Genomic DNA, 17,144 nt, shown 5'->3' on the forward strand with positions numbered 1-17,144 from the left:
CACAACACTCACACACCCTCCTGTCCTGCTGCTCGTCTCTCACTGCTCTGACACCCTGTCACTCCTCACACACACCTCGCTCTCTCTCTCTGTCTTTAGATTCTCAACATGAAAAGGGTGAAGAAAAAGAAAAACACACACACACACACATACAGGCTGCAAACAAACATACTGAGAAGTCTGATTATTGGTTTTTAAAGGGATAGTTCAACATTTTGTCAAACTGGCCCATTGCCATAATCCCTATAGTCACAGCAGTAGGTTCGTTACCTTTAATTGTCGGTGCAAGCTATTTTTAGAACGGCGGAGCAGAGCCGTGAGCTGCTCAGAGCTACGCTACAGAGGCTCATGGGATTTCTTGGTTTCCCTCAGAGTTGTTTTAGAGGTAAATACAGAGACTGCTTGATGAAAAACTGTCCCTGAAGGCAACGCGCATCAGCGGTTTTGCATGAATTTCCCTCTAAAACAACTCTGTGTGGTAACGTTGTGTTATTATCTCATAGCGTGGTGAATGTGCAGGTCACAACTTGTCCACCAGAGCGTTGTGGAGTTGTTGGATTGTGTATTTGATGAGTTTGATGAGGGAAACCAAGAAATTAAAGGTAACGAACCTACTACTAAGACTGGATTGTGGCAGTGGGCCAATTTGCCAAAATGTTGAACTATCCTTTTAACGACCTCGTTATAAAGCTGATGAGTCCTGTAGAACGAGGTCGTGTTGTTAAGAGCTGCTACAAACACAAGTACAAGGACAAACATGTCCACACACACACGCACACACACAGGTGAGGATCTCGGCCTTGTTCTTATTCATATATGAGTGTGTGTACTGTAAACGCCCACACACACAATTACTACACAAACACAGACGCTGATTTTACTTGCATATATATGTACAGTACAGGCCTTCAGAGACACAGTGTGTGTGTAGGTAAAAGAGTTTCATATATTTATTCCTCATTATTTCCTGTAAACAACTCGACAGGTCAGTTTGATCCTGTGTGTGTGTGTGTGTGTGTCAGTGTGTGTCTCTGTGTGTGTGTGTGTGTGTGTGTGTGTGTGTGTGTGTGCAGTGCAGGCTGAACAGAGACAATCGGCGAGCGGCGGTGGAGGTGGAGGTGGAGGTGTCGGTCACCCGGTGGAGACGCCGTTGTCATCTCTCCTAAATCTCTCCAAAGCCAAACTGAAGCTGTGTAAGATTTTAATCCCACGTAAATTAGAACTGAATTTAACGGATTAAAAACCACAGAAAAAAGTGAGAACGGGCGCCAACGTGTGTGTGTTTTGATTTTCTATATTTCTCAGGATAAATATTCACTTCTTCAAATTTTGAGTTGAGCTGTAAGTTGTGAGCTAACACACCGTCTCCTGTGATCACAGTTTCCTGGTGTGATGGTTTGTCACCATGAGAAGAGTCGTCTCACCGGTGCATTAACAGACAAACACAAATGCAAAAGACACAACACAATAGGGAAGTGAGTGAAAACAGACGATGACAATAAACAAATGGATGAAGGAGATGTTACTCGACCATGTTTGATGTAAACTCAGTAAAAAGAAATGTCATTAATTTGAAGGAAACAGTGTGAAGTGAAACTGGCTACTGTAATGTGTTAATCATTGTCTTTATTGTTGTGTTGTGGCTTTTGCATTTGTGTTTTCTGTTAAAAGGATAGTTCCCTGGTGAGTTTGATGAGGGAAACCAATAAATCCCATAATGAGCCTCCGTAGCGTAGCTCTGAGCAGCTCACGGCTCTGCTCCGCCGTTCTAAAAACAGCTTGCACCGACAATTAAAGGTAACGAACCTACTGCTATGACTCTAGGGATTATGGCAATGGGCCAATTTGCCTAAATGTTGAACTATCCCTTTAATACACTTGTCTAAGACATGAAGGAGAGAGGAGAAAGGACGTGCTAAAATATTATTATTATATTATATTATATATTATACAAACAGATGTCATCCAGGTGTTGTACAACAGTCTGATGTAAACACTTTGCTAAACAGTGAATAAGCTTTAAAACAACTGTTCACTGCTGCAGCAGTTGCATAACAACCTCAGCACGTATTAAACTGACTGGATGCACACACACACACGCACACACACTGCAACCACAAACACAAACACCGACACACTATTGGAAAGTGAAGAATCCCTCCTCCTGCATCCTAACCTGTGATCACTGCAGCTTATGTAACATCTGTGATTTCTGTTTAAAGATAAAATGCAACAACACGGTCATTAAATAATGATGATGTCATCATTAATGATTCAAAACGCGCTGAAAGACTTGTATGAATTCTGGTAAAAAAAAATAAAAAATAAAAAACAAGACAGGAAACAAAATAAGAAACACAAGGACAGAAGCTGCAAATATAAAAGCCTTAACAATAAAAGAATAAAGACAGATGTGTAACTGCAGCCTCATACTATACACTTACACACACACACATATGTAGTTTAATTAGTCTGTGATTTCTGTTCTGTAAAGCCGACCTAACGTCTGAACTCAGCTCTGCAACACTCGGCTGCTCGTCTCGCACGGCTGCTTCTTCTTCTTCTTGTTCTGCTCTGAGACTTCATCTCCGTCCTGTAAAACGTCTGGGTGGAGGTGGAGGAGGTGGAGGAGGTGGAGGAGCTAACGAGGCGACTTAAAGGAAGAGCTCAGGTAAAAGACTCAGGGCTCATTAATTAAGACGAAGATTCAGCAGCCGCTCGTTTTGTTGTGTTGAGACACTTCCTGTTTGATGCAACAAGTCTGTACTTTAATCAAAGATATTCAATAAATGGAAAGATACTCCATGAGCGGCTGCTCCAATGATATGAAATGGTATACACTTCCTGTCTCTCTAAGTGGGCGTGGCCAACCGTCACCACCTCGTCTGTGATCGTGTGTGTGTGGATTTATACAATTTGTAGGTAGATGAAATTTATATTTTCTTATGATAACATTAAATATTTACACTACTAACAGTAATATTTAGCATGCCAAAAATAATTTAAATCATTTTCACGGGAGTTCGCGGGCGTTTGTTTGACGTTGCCTAGGAGATCTGTGCCAAATCTCGCGAGAGTGTGTCGTAGAGACAGAGACAGGTCTGGAACAAAGTGGATTTTCTCCGGATCTCTCCGTCTGAAAATTACCATTTTGGTGTCAAACTGTTCAGAAGAGATGTGGCTTGTGAAAAATGAGTCCAAAATTTGCTTCAGTGACCGTGGGGAGAAAGGACAGACCATAATCGGTGTTCACATTAAATTGTCCCATAGGAATCAATACACTCCAAGCTGCCTCTGGTCTCTCTAAAGGGGCGTGGCCGTGCAGAAGCACACGTGACATGCACACAGGAAGCTGACTCGTCATGAAAGGTCTTGGTTTATAAACCGTCTTTGCTTTAATGCATTCAGTGCAGCTCTGCATGTGACTTTCAAAATAAAAGCCTCTGATGTTAATGCAAGTTGGTGTTTTGTGTCTTTAGTTGGAGCTGTGAGCTGAGCGTTGTTTATTATTTATGTTTAAATTGATAGATCAACATTTTGGCAAATTGGCCCATTGCCATAATCCCTATAGTCATAGCAGTAGGTTCGTTGCCTTTAATTGTGGGTGCAAGCTATTTTTAGAACGGCGGAGCAGAGCCGCGAGCTGCTCAGAGCTACGCTACGGAGGCTCATGGGATTTCTTGGTTCAAATCACAATCAAATACACAATCCAACAACTCCACAACGCTCTGGTGGACAAGTTGTGACCTGCACATAATAACACAACGTTACCAGACAGAGTTGTTTTAGAGGGAAATTCATGCAAAACCACTGATGCGCGTTGCCTTCAGGGACAGTTTTTCATCAAGCAGTCTCTGCATTTACCTCTAAAACAACTCTGTCTGGTAACGTTGTGTTATTATCTCATAGCGTGGTGAATGTGCAGGTCACAACTTGTCCACCAGAGCGTTGTGGAGTTGTTGGATTGTGTATTTGATGAGTTTGATGAGGGAAACCAAGAAATCCCATGAGCCTCCGTATAGCGTAGCTCTGAGCAGCTCACGGCTCTGCTCCGCCGTTCTAAAAAATAGCTTGCACCGACAATTAAAGGTAACGAACCTACTGCTATGACTATAGGGATTATAATGGCAATGGGCCAATTTGCCAAAAATGTTGAACTATCCCTTTAAAAAGACATTACAGTGTTGTCCTTACACTCCACGGAGAGCTTGATGGTATTGACCCAGGGCCGCTCCTGCGTCCTCTGGTCCACCATGCAGGTCACCTCCCTGTCGTTGTCGGTCGCCGTGGGAACCAGCCGGTAGTCGCTGCGCACCGTCACCGTGCCGTCCGGCCCGTTGGTGGTGCTGGTGGAGTGGTTGCCCCCCACCGACGACAGCCACTTGATGGTGGCGGCCGGTTTGCCCTCGGCCGCCTCGCACTGAGCCACCACCACAGACTTGGTCCCGGCCTGGACCGTCACCACCTTGGCCGAGTTCTTGGGTTTGGCTGCAGAGAGGAAGAGGAAGAGGAAGAGGAAGAGGAGGAAATGTTTACCTACAGTGAGAGACATTTAACATCAGTTACTCCCAAATATTTGTGATACATCAGGGTTTCCTCTACATGTAATTGATCATGGCGCACCGCCACGGCAAAATAAAAGCCGCCACACCTTCAGAATGATGATTTTTTTTTTTTATGTTAAAACAATGTAAAGCAGGGTTTCCACAACCAGTTACCATTTCCTACTTTCCCCCCCTTTCCACTACGCAGTTACAACTTTCGACTCATGCTTTTCAATCACAGCTGAGTTATTTATTTCCTCCTCATTAAAAACGAAACTTATCAACCAGCGCATCCAGCGTTATACCATTAATGAACGACTGTGTGGCGGCCGGGGGACAAGCGCTTCGCCCCTCAGCTGTGTGTGTGTGTTCATCTCTCGCGCTCTGTTTCGATTAATAAACACAAATAGACAAACGTACACGTGTTTGTCATTCCCGGTGTTTTATTTTGAAAATTGACCGGATTCTCTCGTGTTTCTTTGTGTGACTTCCTGCCAAGATTGACGCGAGGGCTCGCGGCTCGTGCACAAAATAGACCAAACGCAGAAACAAACTTTTTGTCTCTGTTTTCTTCTGATATCCATAGATATACCTGTCACATTACCATAGTTGGTAACTTTTTATTTTTTGTAACCGAGAACTACCATCGTTGGTATTACATCTGCCACTGTTGCCACTTTCATGTTTTACTTATTACCACTTTATTTATTACTATCAATACTGTGATTAATAATGCTGCTATGAGCACTTTTGCACTTTGTCCACCACACATAGTGTATGACGGTTCACATCGCTGCTATAAGCACTTTGCACTTTACCTACCTCATACATGTTGTTGTCTAAATGTTGTCCATTGTCAATCTGTATCTGTTTATGCCTCATCTTTGTATAATAGCTTGTATTCTGTGTATTTTATTATTTTTATGTTATGTGTAGGGACTACAGATGGAAATTAGCTGGGAGCTAAATCTGGTGCAACCATCTTTTCATTTTTTCCTTTAAATGATTAATGTAATTGCACATTGTCCCTTAATAAACTTAATAAACTAAACTAAACTAAATGCTGCAGGGCGCGAGGAGGCCGCGGAGGATTGGACGCCGAAATGAAAATGCCCCCGCTTCTCGGCACTTCAGCGTCCGGTGGGGACCCGGCGTTACGGTGTGAAAGTAGCTTTATCCATTGTTCAGATTTCAGTTCTGGAAATGTTGCATATGCCATAATGCATATTTCATTAGATATTGCCCCATTTACACATTTAAACATAAAATTTGACAAAACTTGTAATACAAAAAATATTTGTCTTAATGTGAGTAACAAACTTGGGAAGTTTCATGGTGATATGTGTTAGTTAAAATACATTAAAAAACCCATAGGCAGAGGTGGACATTTTTGTGGTAAAAATTCATTACGGGTCCAAAAATTGGACTTTCATTCTGAAATTCGGGACATCCAGAGTTTACCCAAAAATAAACCTCCTTGCCAAAAACCAGGCCCCAGTGACCTTTCATTTGACCGTGGGGAGTTGGGAAAGTGAGAGAGGTGGACAAACATGTCCAGGGGTAAAAGTAGGGTTAAAATAAAAAAAGTGGAGATGAGAGAGAGAGAGGAGATAATGTGAATCCAGAGATGAGGGAAAAAAAATGGGAGCGTGGAGAAACAGATGAAAAAATAAAGGGTGTTGAACGGATGGAGACATCAAACAAGAGAGGAGGGGAGAGGAGGTTCAATCAGTTTGTTGTGCATATACACGGTGGCTTCCCACTGTGGCTGTAATGAAAGTGAGAGGAGGGGGAGGCGCTCTGCTGTGACCCCGGGCCCCCAACATCACACACACAGACACACACACACACACACACAAACACACAGACAGACAGGAAGTGCAGACGCAGCATCGACAGGTAAAGTGTCGGCGTGCACTGTTACAGAGTTTAAATGAAGTTTTCAGAAGTTGCCGTCGCACAACATCAAACCAAGGGGAGGACGGGCAACTGTCTCTGACTCTGGCTGCAGTTACAGTGCAGTAGATAGGTGATCCAGTCATCTGCACTAAAAAAACGATTCATAACTTTGTGAAAAATAAATCAGTATGTAGCTATTACTTTAACTATTTGCATAATGTCACTATAATGTTACTTTCATCTAGTTCTTATATATATCTATGAAGGGGGCAGTTGTCGGTCTGAGAAGTGAAGCTTCTTCACTTCCGCGTTCAAAAAACTGCAATCCCCTCGGCTTCCTCTGGGGGCTGGTGTCAGAAAGCAGCATTTCTCCATAGACCCCCATGTTAAAATCACCGACTTTACATCCTCAATAAACATGATCAAAGCCTGGTGTCAGAACGTTTTTTGGTCTCAATCGATAGTTTCTACCCCCGCACACACTCTGAGGGGGGTGATTTTTTTTTTTTAACTCTACCGTTTTACTGTTATTAGGTTTAAAATTCTCGCATAAATTAGGGCGCGGAAACGTTGAGTGACAGGTCCGAGCAGGTCCGCGGACAGCTGCTTCGAGGCCAGTGGGCGGGTTCTCGGCCGGTTGACCCGTTGAGTTACCGCCTCTCCTCCAAATATGGCATAGATATATATATTGACTAGATGCCGCGTTCTGCTTCTCAGCGTCTCAATAGCGCCGCCATCTTGGTCCGGGGTTTCTGACCATAGACATGATAAACGTCTGACAAGCAGTCAGACCCGGTCAGACCCTTGTAGAACACATTTCAGTGTATTTATGCATGTGGGTGTGTGTCTGAGTATCTAAGTGTATGTTTAATACATGAAAAAAAAAATTATACAAATTTTTCAAAAAAACATTTTTTGTTGTTGTATCATAAATATATGTCTGACATTTATAATAAACCAAACGGCTTGAAAATCAGTTGAATATTCGGTGAGTTATGGCGATTTTAATGGTTGATAGACGTCTGTCTCTGTTGACTAGTGCAGTAAGTAGACACGGCTTCCCCCCTGACCAAGATGGCGGCCGCGTTGACGTATTCTACTCAATAGAGTTGCCTTGGAACGCGGCATCTAGTCAGTATATTTATCTATGCAAATATGGAAAGTACACGCCCACCAAAATCCAACATGGCGCTGTTCAGGCCGCCATATTTGAGTCACAAAAACGACTCCCAAAAACCAATGGGTGACGTCCATGTTTTTTACAGTCTATGCATCAAACTACAACAAGAGGAGATCATCCAGAGTTTCTTCGACATCTAATATCAACACTAACAAGTTTCCACGGGATTAAGATCACAGACGTCCTCCGAAATTATTATAAATGACCAGAGGTCCCCAGGTAATACTAATCCCGTGCGAATAGGGCTTTATTCTGAATCTCCTATGACGTGAACCTTGATGTTGACCAATAGAAAGACAGAGCGCTCTGATGCATGTTATGGTATGTTGGTTCGCCTCGTGGAGAATATAAATGAATGGTTTTGAGGTGAACACATTCATTTCTGCACCTCAGACAGTCAGACTGTCCTCTCCACCCGAACCGTCTTCTCCTTCTTTTCTTTTTCATGTCTGAGCAAAAGACCACTAGGCTATCACACACAGCGCTACGGTCACCAATGATTGACAGCTTGTTGTCACACCTCCTCGATGACCTATGAACTGGCGCATGGACGAGGACGATGATTGGTCGGGGTCAAACTTGTAGTGTTGACAGTCGCCCGACCAAGACACGAAGGAAGGAATTTCTACCAGGAGCATCTGTACTTCCACTTTATAAACCCGTTCTGTAACGAGGCAGCGTTCAATGAAAACATCCAGTCTGTGAATGTCAGTGTCTTTCATTGTTCTGTTGTAACTCACTGTTGTTGGATCTGCAGTGTGTGTGTGTGTGTGTGTGTGTGATCTGTTCTATGCAGCTGTGGACAGATGTTGCTGTTTTTACTTCTATAGTGAAAAGAGTCGGGCAATTATTGAAAACATGTTTATGTGTCGGTGCATTTCCTGCTGCTCCGTTGAGGCTTCTATCAGTGGATGAAGTGTGTATGTGTGTGTGTGTGTGGTGGATTCATTTCCATTAAACAAGTCAAGAGGAGAAGTCTTTGCTTTTTCATTTTAAAGGACACGCTGGTTCATGTTTCTATTCATCTGTGGAATGTGTTTTTCTTTAAGAAGAAATATGTTCGTCTGTAAAGCAAAAAGAAGCCTTAGAAACACGGTAATGATTTTAACGTGACCCTTGAAGGCACCGTCATGTCTCAGCTTTATGTTGGATTTCTTTCCATTAAGTAAAATCCAATATGTCTCCACACGATGCAGCTGATTAAAGTGTGGAGCTTCTTTTCACGTCTTCAAAACAACAGAGTAAAATGTCACTTTGTGGCTGGTGTAAGGTCACCAGAGGTTTTAGAGGTAAATACAGAGACTGCTTGCTGAAAAACTGTCCCTGAAGCCAACGCGCATCAGCTGGTTTTGCATGAATTTCCCTCTAAAACAACTCTGTGTGGTAACGTTGTGTTATTATCTCATAGCGTGGTGAATGTGCAGCTCACAACTTGTCCACCAGAGCGTTGTGGAGTTGTTGGATTGTGTATTTGATGAGTTTGATGAGGGAAACCAAGAAATCCCATAATGAGCCTCCGTAGCGTAGCTCTGAGCAGCTCACGGCTCTGCTCCGCTGTTCTAAAAACAGCTTGCACCGACAATTAAAGGTAACAAACCTACTGCTATGACTGTAGGGATTATGGCAATGGGCCAATTTGCCAAAATGTTGAACTATCCCTTAATTTTACGACACTATGAATGTGTAAAATCAAATATAGTCAATAATTGCATTACTAATTATAAAAACGAAATATTTAAAGTTCCGTATCTATTAATATAGGACCAATTATTAAGGAAATATTTGAAGTACTCTAACCCAGTTACTGTGTATTTACCTTTACTTTGGCTACAGAGCCAGGTGGTTATCCTTTAGGTGATGATTCATATCAGACGAATTTCCTCCGCTATTTCATTATGGTATGTTTGACAGGCTGGTGAGCCGCCATCGACTTAATATGTTTCTTTACCACTCAACTAGCACAGAAAAGAAAAGATGCAACAATTTCATAATTTTAACCCCTGAATAAGAACAAAGCAAACGAGCCACAGGTCTGAATGCACCCTTCTTCTAACTGGAGTGAGTGGAGAGATGTCTTTGTCGTCTTCGTAACAACTACAACATGAAAAAATTGAAATTTCACTCATTATCTACTCCCCCTCATGTGGACTAAGGGCTGGGAGAAGTTTCAGAGTCCTAAGTGGCTTCTCTGAGTTACAGGGGGTCTCGGCGTAGCAGTGCATGTCCATATGACGGTTGCAAATGGATACCAACTGTCTTTGTAACAAAAAGACACACCAAAAAACATCCAAATACCTCCATGCTGCTCGTATGTAATGTCCGCTACAAAACAAGCTTGAAATATAGACTTATTTAATTTTTTTCGAGACAATTTCAAATTTCGGGGCTTCAATACAAGACGGACATTACATACGAGCAGCATGGAGGTATTTGGATGTTTTTTGGTGTGTCTTTTTGTTACAAAGACAGTTGGTATCCATTTGCAACCGTCATATGGACATGCACTGCTACGCCGAGACACCCTGTAACTCAGAGAAGCCACGGAGGACTCTGAAACTTCTCCCAGCCCTTAGTCCACATGAGGGGGATGAGATAATGAGTGAAATTTCAATTTTGGGTGAACTATCCCTTTAATGAACCCTCTGACTCCCTTCTGTTTATTTACTGTCATTATTCTGTTCTTATTTACAGTCACAGTTACATTTAAAACCCAAACCGGGGCAGACGTGAAGGAGTTAAACCACAGAGAGGAGAGAGGACGACAGGGAGTTAAAGAGACAGAGAGACAGAGAGAGAGAGAGAGGTGTGGATTGATTTGGGAACTTTAACAAGTCTGGAGGATCTGTCCCTGATGTGTTTCGTGACATCGCATCCAATCGAGCCGGCAGCTTCCCCTCACACACACACACACACACACACACACACACACACACACATACACACACACCGGCCTCAGACGCTCTGAGTAGAGAGTAATTAGAAAGCAAGCGGGAAGCCACGGTGAATAAACACTGCACACACACACACACACCCAGCTACTACACCCAGCCTGTGGTAGCATCAGCGGGCTGAACGCCAGCCGCTGACAGGGGGGAGACAGGAGAAATGCATTACAGTAATCTTTCCAAACACCATTAGCGGCATGAGGTGAGTTTGGTTTGTGAAACCAGGCACTTAAAGAGCTGCAGAGGTGAAAACAGCAGCCGCGCTGAGCAGTGAGCACACACACACTCTGCCGTTTGAAACATTCACATCACCTTCAGACGAGCAGAAACATCACAGGAGCAAACTTTTACAAACAGAGACGTGGTTTACCTTTGATACTTTACCCTTTTTTTATTCTCTTTTTTTTTGTCTAAACTGTACTTCATTTATTTACTTATGTTGTTATATGTTGCGTAATAATTTAGTCGTATACTGTGATTACATCTGACATGGGTTGTTGGGAGGGATAGTGGGATTCATGTTGAGGTTCGCTTTGTGTCTTTTGTACGTTCTAACATAATGTGAAACTGATGTATTGTTCTGTGCTGTCTGCAAAAACACAATAAAGAAATTGGGGAGAAAAAAAAAACAGAAACGTGGTTTACATTTTCTAAAAAATGAAACCGTGCTGTGAACACTGTCCCCCGTTCCAGACCTGAACCCGGGACTCGGTCTTTGTATTGTCACCTTGGCAATGAAGCGACTGCAAATGGGAAGATTTCCAGTTTGAATCCAAGAAGAACAAGTCGAGGAAGGAAAGTCTGCCAGGGAGCGAAGCTTTGTACGGGAGCGTGCAGCCGGCTGTGGCAGGATTAAGGTGGCGCTCTCTCTGGGACCGGCTGACATCTGCTGGCGCCCAGTTAGCCAACAACAACAACAACAACAACAACCACAACAACCAGGACGTGGACCAGAACCGGGTCAGACGGGAGTCTCTGGAAGACACCGGCTCTCTAAACCTGATTACAAGTTGTGTGTTTGTTGCTCCTGGCTCAGAGTCCAGACCCAGCTCATGTCGTACATGTATGCGGCCGCTCAGAGACCGGAGGACATTTTTGGACCAGAACGTCTCAGCGCGGCCGGAACGACCCATTTAAATCTGACCCACATCCTCCGAGCTCTCAGCAGAGAGAGGGACACACTCATTCGCCGTGTGCACAATGCATCTTGGGATATGTTGGGGGGGCCACAGGGGATCAACTCATTGGAAATTCAATCAGTCAATCTTCAATCTTAGTGCTCATCATCTCATTGTCATTGTCATCATCATCATCATCATCATCACTAAGAAACAAGACGCTCCACTATGAGTCAGTTTCCTGTATCTGTGTCCCATGGGTTTCTCTGTGACTCCGCCCCCTTTAGGAGACCAGCAGACTGACTCCGCCCCCTTTAGGGAACCAGCAGACCATGACTCCCCCCCCTTTAGGAGAACAGCAGACCGTGACTCCGCCCCCTTTAGGAGACCAGCAGACCATGACTTCGCCCCCTTTAGGAGAACAGCAGACCGTGACTCGGCCCCCTTTAGGGGACCAGCAGACCGTGACTCCACCCCCTTTAGGAGACCAGCAGGCAGTGACTCCGCTCCCTTTAGGAGACCAGCAGACCATGACTCCGCCCCCTTTAGGAGACCAGCAGGCAGTGACTCCGCCCCCTTAAGGAGGCCAGCAGCAGCAGCAGGTCTAGAGTCTATTGACTGCCATGGGAAAACAAGAGTGAACGTGAGCTCAGTTTCTGGTGGATTCTTTCGCTACATAGTCACTGAAGTAAATATTGGAGTATTTATTTATTGAATTATCTTGACATGCATTATTTGTAGTGTGTTGATTATTTTTCTGTATCTGCGTTGACTTGGGTTTTGTGTAAGTGTTGGCCACTGTTGCACAGACAATTGCCCCCTTGGAGATAATAAAGACTGATTGAATTTAATTGAATTTTTCCCAAGCCACATCTCTTCTGAACATTTAGACATTAAAATGAACAAATTTCAGACAAATCAGGAGAAAATGAACTTTGTTCCAGATCGGTCTCTAATGTTCACAAACCCCTGCACCAACTAATGTTTGTAATGTTATCATGTTATCATAAGAAAATATAAATTGCTCACTTTCCCCTACCGACAACTTTTATAAATCCACACACAAGTTCACAACAGGAGGTGGAGGGACGGTGACCATGCCCACTTTAGGAGACAGGAAGTGTAGTTAAACCATTTCATATCATTGGAGCAGCTTGTAATGAGCCTTCTTTTCATAGTAGAGGATCTTTGATCATACTCTCGTTTGTCGATGTCGTGCACCAACTAACACACCTCCATCTGTCTTCCTCCTACAGAGCTGCAGAGACATGTTACTGGTTTTTTGGACCAAACACAAACAGGAAAACTGGTTAAATTCTCCGAGTCGTCTGCATCGACGTCAGCTCCGGGTTCAGCCGAGGCTCCGACACGAGGCAGGATCATCCAACACCGACGCCGCTCTGCAGACTGATGTGGGTTTAGCAGCACCGGCTGGTGGCACATATCAGTCTTCCCTCTCTCTACAAACATGGAGTTATTCACTGCTGTGCCCTGATGAATGCAGCCAAGTGAGCTTCTTCTTCTTATTCTTTTGCGGTTTTTTAAAAATATATATTTATTTTCTACTTTGCTGCATACAATACCCAAAAGAAGAAAAAAAAATCAATAAAGGCTTCTGGATCTTGTTAAATTTTTGGAATCCATGTCTGAGCAGCTGCCCAGGTTTGTAAACATCTCTCAGTTTGACACTGCTGCTGAATATTCCTAGACATTGTTGAAGAGAAGAGAGGGGAAAAAAAAAAAAAAGCATCTGTTTGGCTCTCGACTTCGTCTCCTCGACTGTTAACAACAAATGAATATTCAAGGAACACTGGAATAGTTTATACCGCAATTATTCTGCTGTGTGTGTGTTGTTTTGACATCTCATTACTGGCTGTTAGAGATGTTGACAATGTGCGTTTATTTAAGCTTGAGACTGATTTCGATAATTCAAGCTTGAGAGCACGAGCTAAGTGCCTGAGATGTGAGAGACAGAAACATATTAAAGAGACAAAAATGCAAATAATGAATGAATATATAAATAAATAAATAAAAGAACCGTTTCCTGGAGTGGAAACTGTTCATTTTTATTTCTCAACCTCAGATGTGAAGCTCCTGAAGGCCTCACACCTCCTCCTCCTCTTCCTCCTCCTGTTATCACCTCCTCAACAACACAGAGCTGCTCCTTTATTTACTGTAGAAAATAACTCTCTAATGTTTGTTCAGTCAAACAGCTGATCCACTGTGTCTGAACCCTGAACTGTAAAGGACTTCTCCTCCTATATATCTATCATGTTGTTCCATCCCATCTGAGTACTGTGATCTATATTTTATTTACTGTATTATCTTATCCTGACTGTGTAGTGTACTGTTATCTGTATTCTATTTATTGTATTGTTTTTATTCTATGTAGTGTACTGTTAGCTGTATTTTACTTATTTATTAGGGACTACAGATGCAAATTTCTCTTATAATCCGGCATATTTACAACAGTATTCTTTTATACTATTGTTCATCAATATGCACCGTCACTATCCAAATAAAGTATTATTATTATTATTTAACCTTCACTGATCCAGGGACAGTTTAGCTTCAGCTTTGGAGCAGGAACCTGTTTCTGTCCTGCAGCGTCTTCATCCCTCGTCCCTCGTCACACATTTTGATTCAGCTCTAGGTTTGTTTGCTTTAACATCTCTGGTTTTCAAAAGACAAAACTGCAGGACTGACGTTGTTCATGTTTAGTTCAGTGTTTTATTTTGGCGAACTTCCTGAGAGGAAGTGATGTCATGCATAATGTATTTGACTCAGCCGGTGATCAGTCTCAGGTGCAGCTGATACATAAAGAAGCAAACAGTATTTTCACAATCCCTGCAAAATAAAGGATTTTTAACAACACCTCAGAGTGCCTCGGACCCATCAGTTTTGGACTGCCTTTTACTCTTTACCACTATTTGCAACAGGACGGTCTGCTTGCTGTCTTTATCTTCAGTATTTTCACTATGTTACTTAAGTGAATGTGTGTGTAGAGAACTTGTATTGGAAAATAGACGGATTTGGATTTTGTTTAGTTATTGAAGCAACAACCTTGAGTGTAAAATGGGACTGGTTGTTATTGTCGGAAACTCTTCTTTCATTTTGCACACAAAAAACTCACTACAGACGTTTTTTATGATATATACAGTATATAAGACTTTTATTATGAAGGTGCATGAATGACATCATCATGTCAATCAATCAACCAGCCTGTCACTCTCTTGCTCTGTCCCTCCTTTTGGAAACCTGACAAAATCTTTAACGAAGGAGGCGACGATGAAGTGAAACATATGCAGCTGCAGCTCCATCGAAGAAGAAGAATAAGGGATTCTACACCTCTACACTCTCATATTCATATTGATTTATTTATTGATTGATTCATTTGTAATGCAGTCCTGCATTGGAGGATGAGAGCAGCAGCAGCAGCAGCAGCAGCAGCAGCAGCAGCAGCAGCAACAGTCTGTGAGTTTATCTTAGCACAGCTCGACTCACCTGACCTGACAACAGGTGAGCTGCTGCAGCTTCTTCTCTCCTCTCACTAATCAGAACAAACGCTGAGTTAAGGAGAAACACTGCTGATGATAACGAGGAGCTCCAGCTCTGTGGAACCCGACACTCCCTGTGTGTGGTGTGTGTGTGTGTGTGTGTGAGCTGCTGCTGGGGAATAGACCCTGGTGTCAGTGGCTGCGTGTCCCACTTCCATATTAATATTATTCAAATGCTAACAGTGGTTTATTCTCTGTCCCAGCGTGAGACCCACACACACACACACACACACACACACACACACACACACACACACACACACACACACACCATCCTCTGTGCTGTGGTGCATTATGAGACATAATAACACCCAGTCATTTAGTGTGAATGTTGATATTTTGACTGTATGTAACACTGTTAATATTTTATAATGTATGTGCTTTATAATAGTGGGTCATGTACATATTATACATAATAAAATTAATGTGCTGTGTGTGTGTTTCCTCCGCTTCACACACACACAGTGATCCAGAACGCGTTGCTTTAGGCGAAACTACATTTTTAATGCAGTGTCCAGAGATCACTGCTTTTCACTTTATTGCCTTTCTCACTGGACTTCAATATCATTAATGTTTTGCCAGGAAGAAGAAGGAGAAGAATAAAAAGCTCTTTGGCTCCTCCCATCATCACATCATCACATCGTCACATCTCCGCTCCACCACAGTCGTTTTCTGGCAGCAGCTCCCGAGTCCAGTCTGTCTCTGTCCCTCTGAGCCGGTGCGTTCATGGACGTCGGCCAGAGACCCTTCAGAGTGGACGTCTCCTCTCAGCACCGTCGTCGTCCTCACATCCACAACAACGATGATGAGGATGATTCATGTCACCAGCACTCTAAACGCTTTTACACACCGAGGACGTGACGAATTAAAGACACGGAAATGCACAAAAGTTTGACAGGAAATATTTTGCATCAAAACTGTTCATACCAGTGGCAATGAGAATAAGCAACAATTATAAACCAAAGTTTCATCCATCATCCATCCATCTATTCATCCATCCATCTATTAATCCATCCATTCATCCACCCTACCATCCACCCATCTATCTATCTATCTATCTATCTATCTATCTATCTATCTATCTATCTATCTATCTATCTATCTATCTATCTATCTATCTATCCCTCCATCCATCCATCCATCCATCCATCCATTCCTCCATCCATCCATCCATCCTACCATCCATCCATCCACCCTACCGTCCATCCATCCATGCATCCATGCATCCATCATCAACCATCCATCCATCTATCCATCTATATATCCATCCATCCATCCATGCATCCTACCATCCACCCACTCATCCATCCATCCATCCAATCATCCATCCACCCTACCATCCATCCATCCTAGCGTCCATCCATCCATCCATCCATCCACCCACCCATCCTACCGTCCGTCCATCCATCCATCCATCCATTTTCCACCCATCCATCCTACCATCCATCCATCCACTCATCCATCCAACCATGTGATTTTTTTTAGTTTTATTCTATTCTATTCTGTTCATCCACTCATCCGTCCATCCTACCATCCATCCATCCATCCATCCATCCATCTATCTATCCATGCATCTACCCAGTCATTCATCCATCGATTGATCCATCCATCCATCCATCCATCCACCCTACCATCCATCCATCCATCCATCCATCCATCCATCCATCCATCCATCCATCCACCCTACTGTCCATCCATCCATCCACCCTACCATCCATCCGTCCATCCATCCGTCCATCCGTCCATCCGTCCATCCATCCATCCATCCATCCATCCATCCATCCATCCATCCTTCTGTCCCGTGTGGTCTCCATCCTGTTGCCAAGTGACTGATTCTTTATTCACACACCAATAAGTGATAATCTGATTGGCTCTCAGTGCTGAACCCTGTTTCCAATAAG

The 17,144-nt window shown here is 43.2% G+C and overlaps 1 protein-coding gene across 2 annotated transcripts in view; it reads right to left on the bottom strand.

The window, feature by feature from the left end:
* The window catches only part of pvrl2l (PVR cell adhesion molecule related 2 like), a 407,983-nt gene that overhangs the window by 216,286 nt on the left and 174,553 nt on the right, over positions 1–17,144 (bottom strand). For both annotated transcript variants that reach the window (XM_085790687.1, XM_085790686.1), the window contains exon 4: positions 4,195–4,488. In XM_085790687.1, coding sequence (XP_085646813.1) covers positions 4,195–4,488 — 294 coding nt within the window. The remainder of the gene's footprint in view (positions 1–4,194; positions 4,489–17,144) is intronic.

Source organism: Trachurus japonicus, chromosome 11 (assembly GCF_045865225.1).
Source record: "Trachurus japonicus isolate A0001 chromosome 11, Traja_1.0".
In the NCBI taxonomy this organism is placed as follows: domain Eukaryota; kingdom Metazoa; phylum Chordata; class Actinopteri; order Carangiformes; family Carangidae; genus Trachurus; species Trachurus japonicus.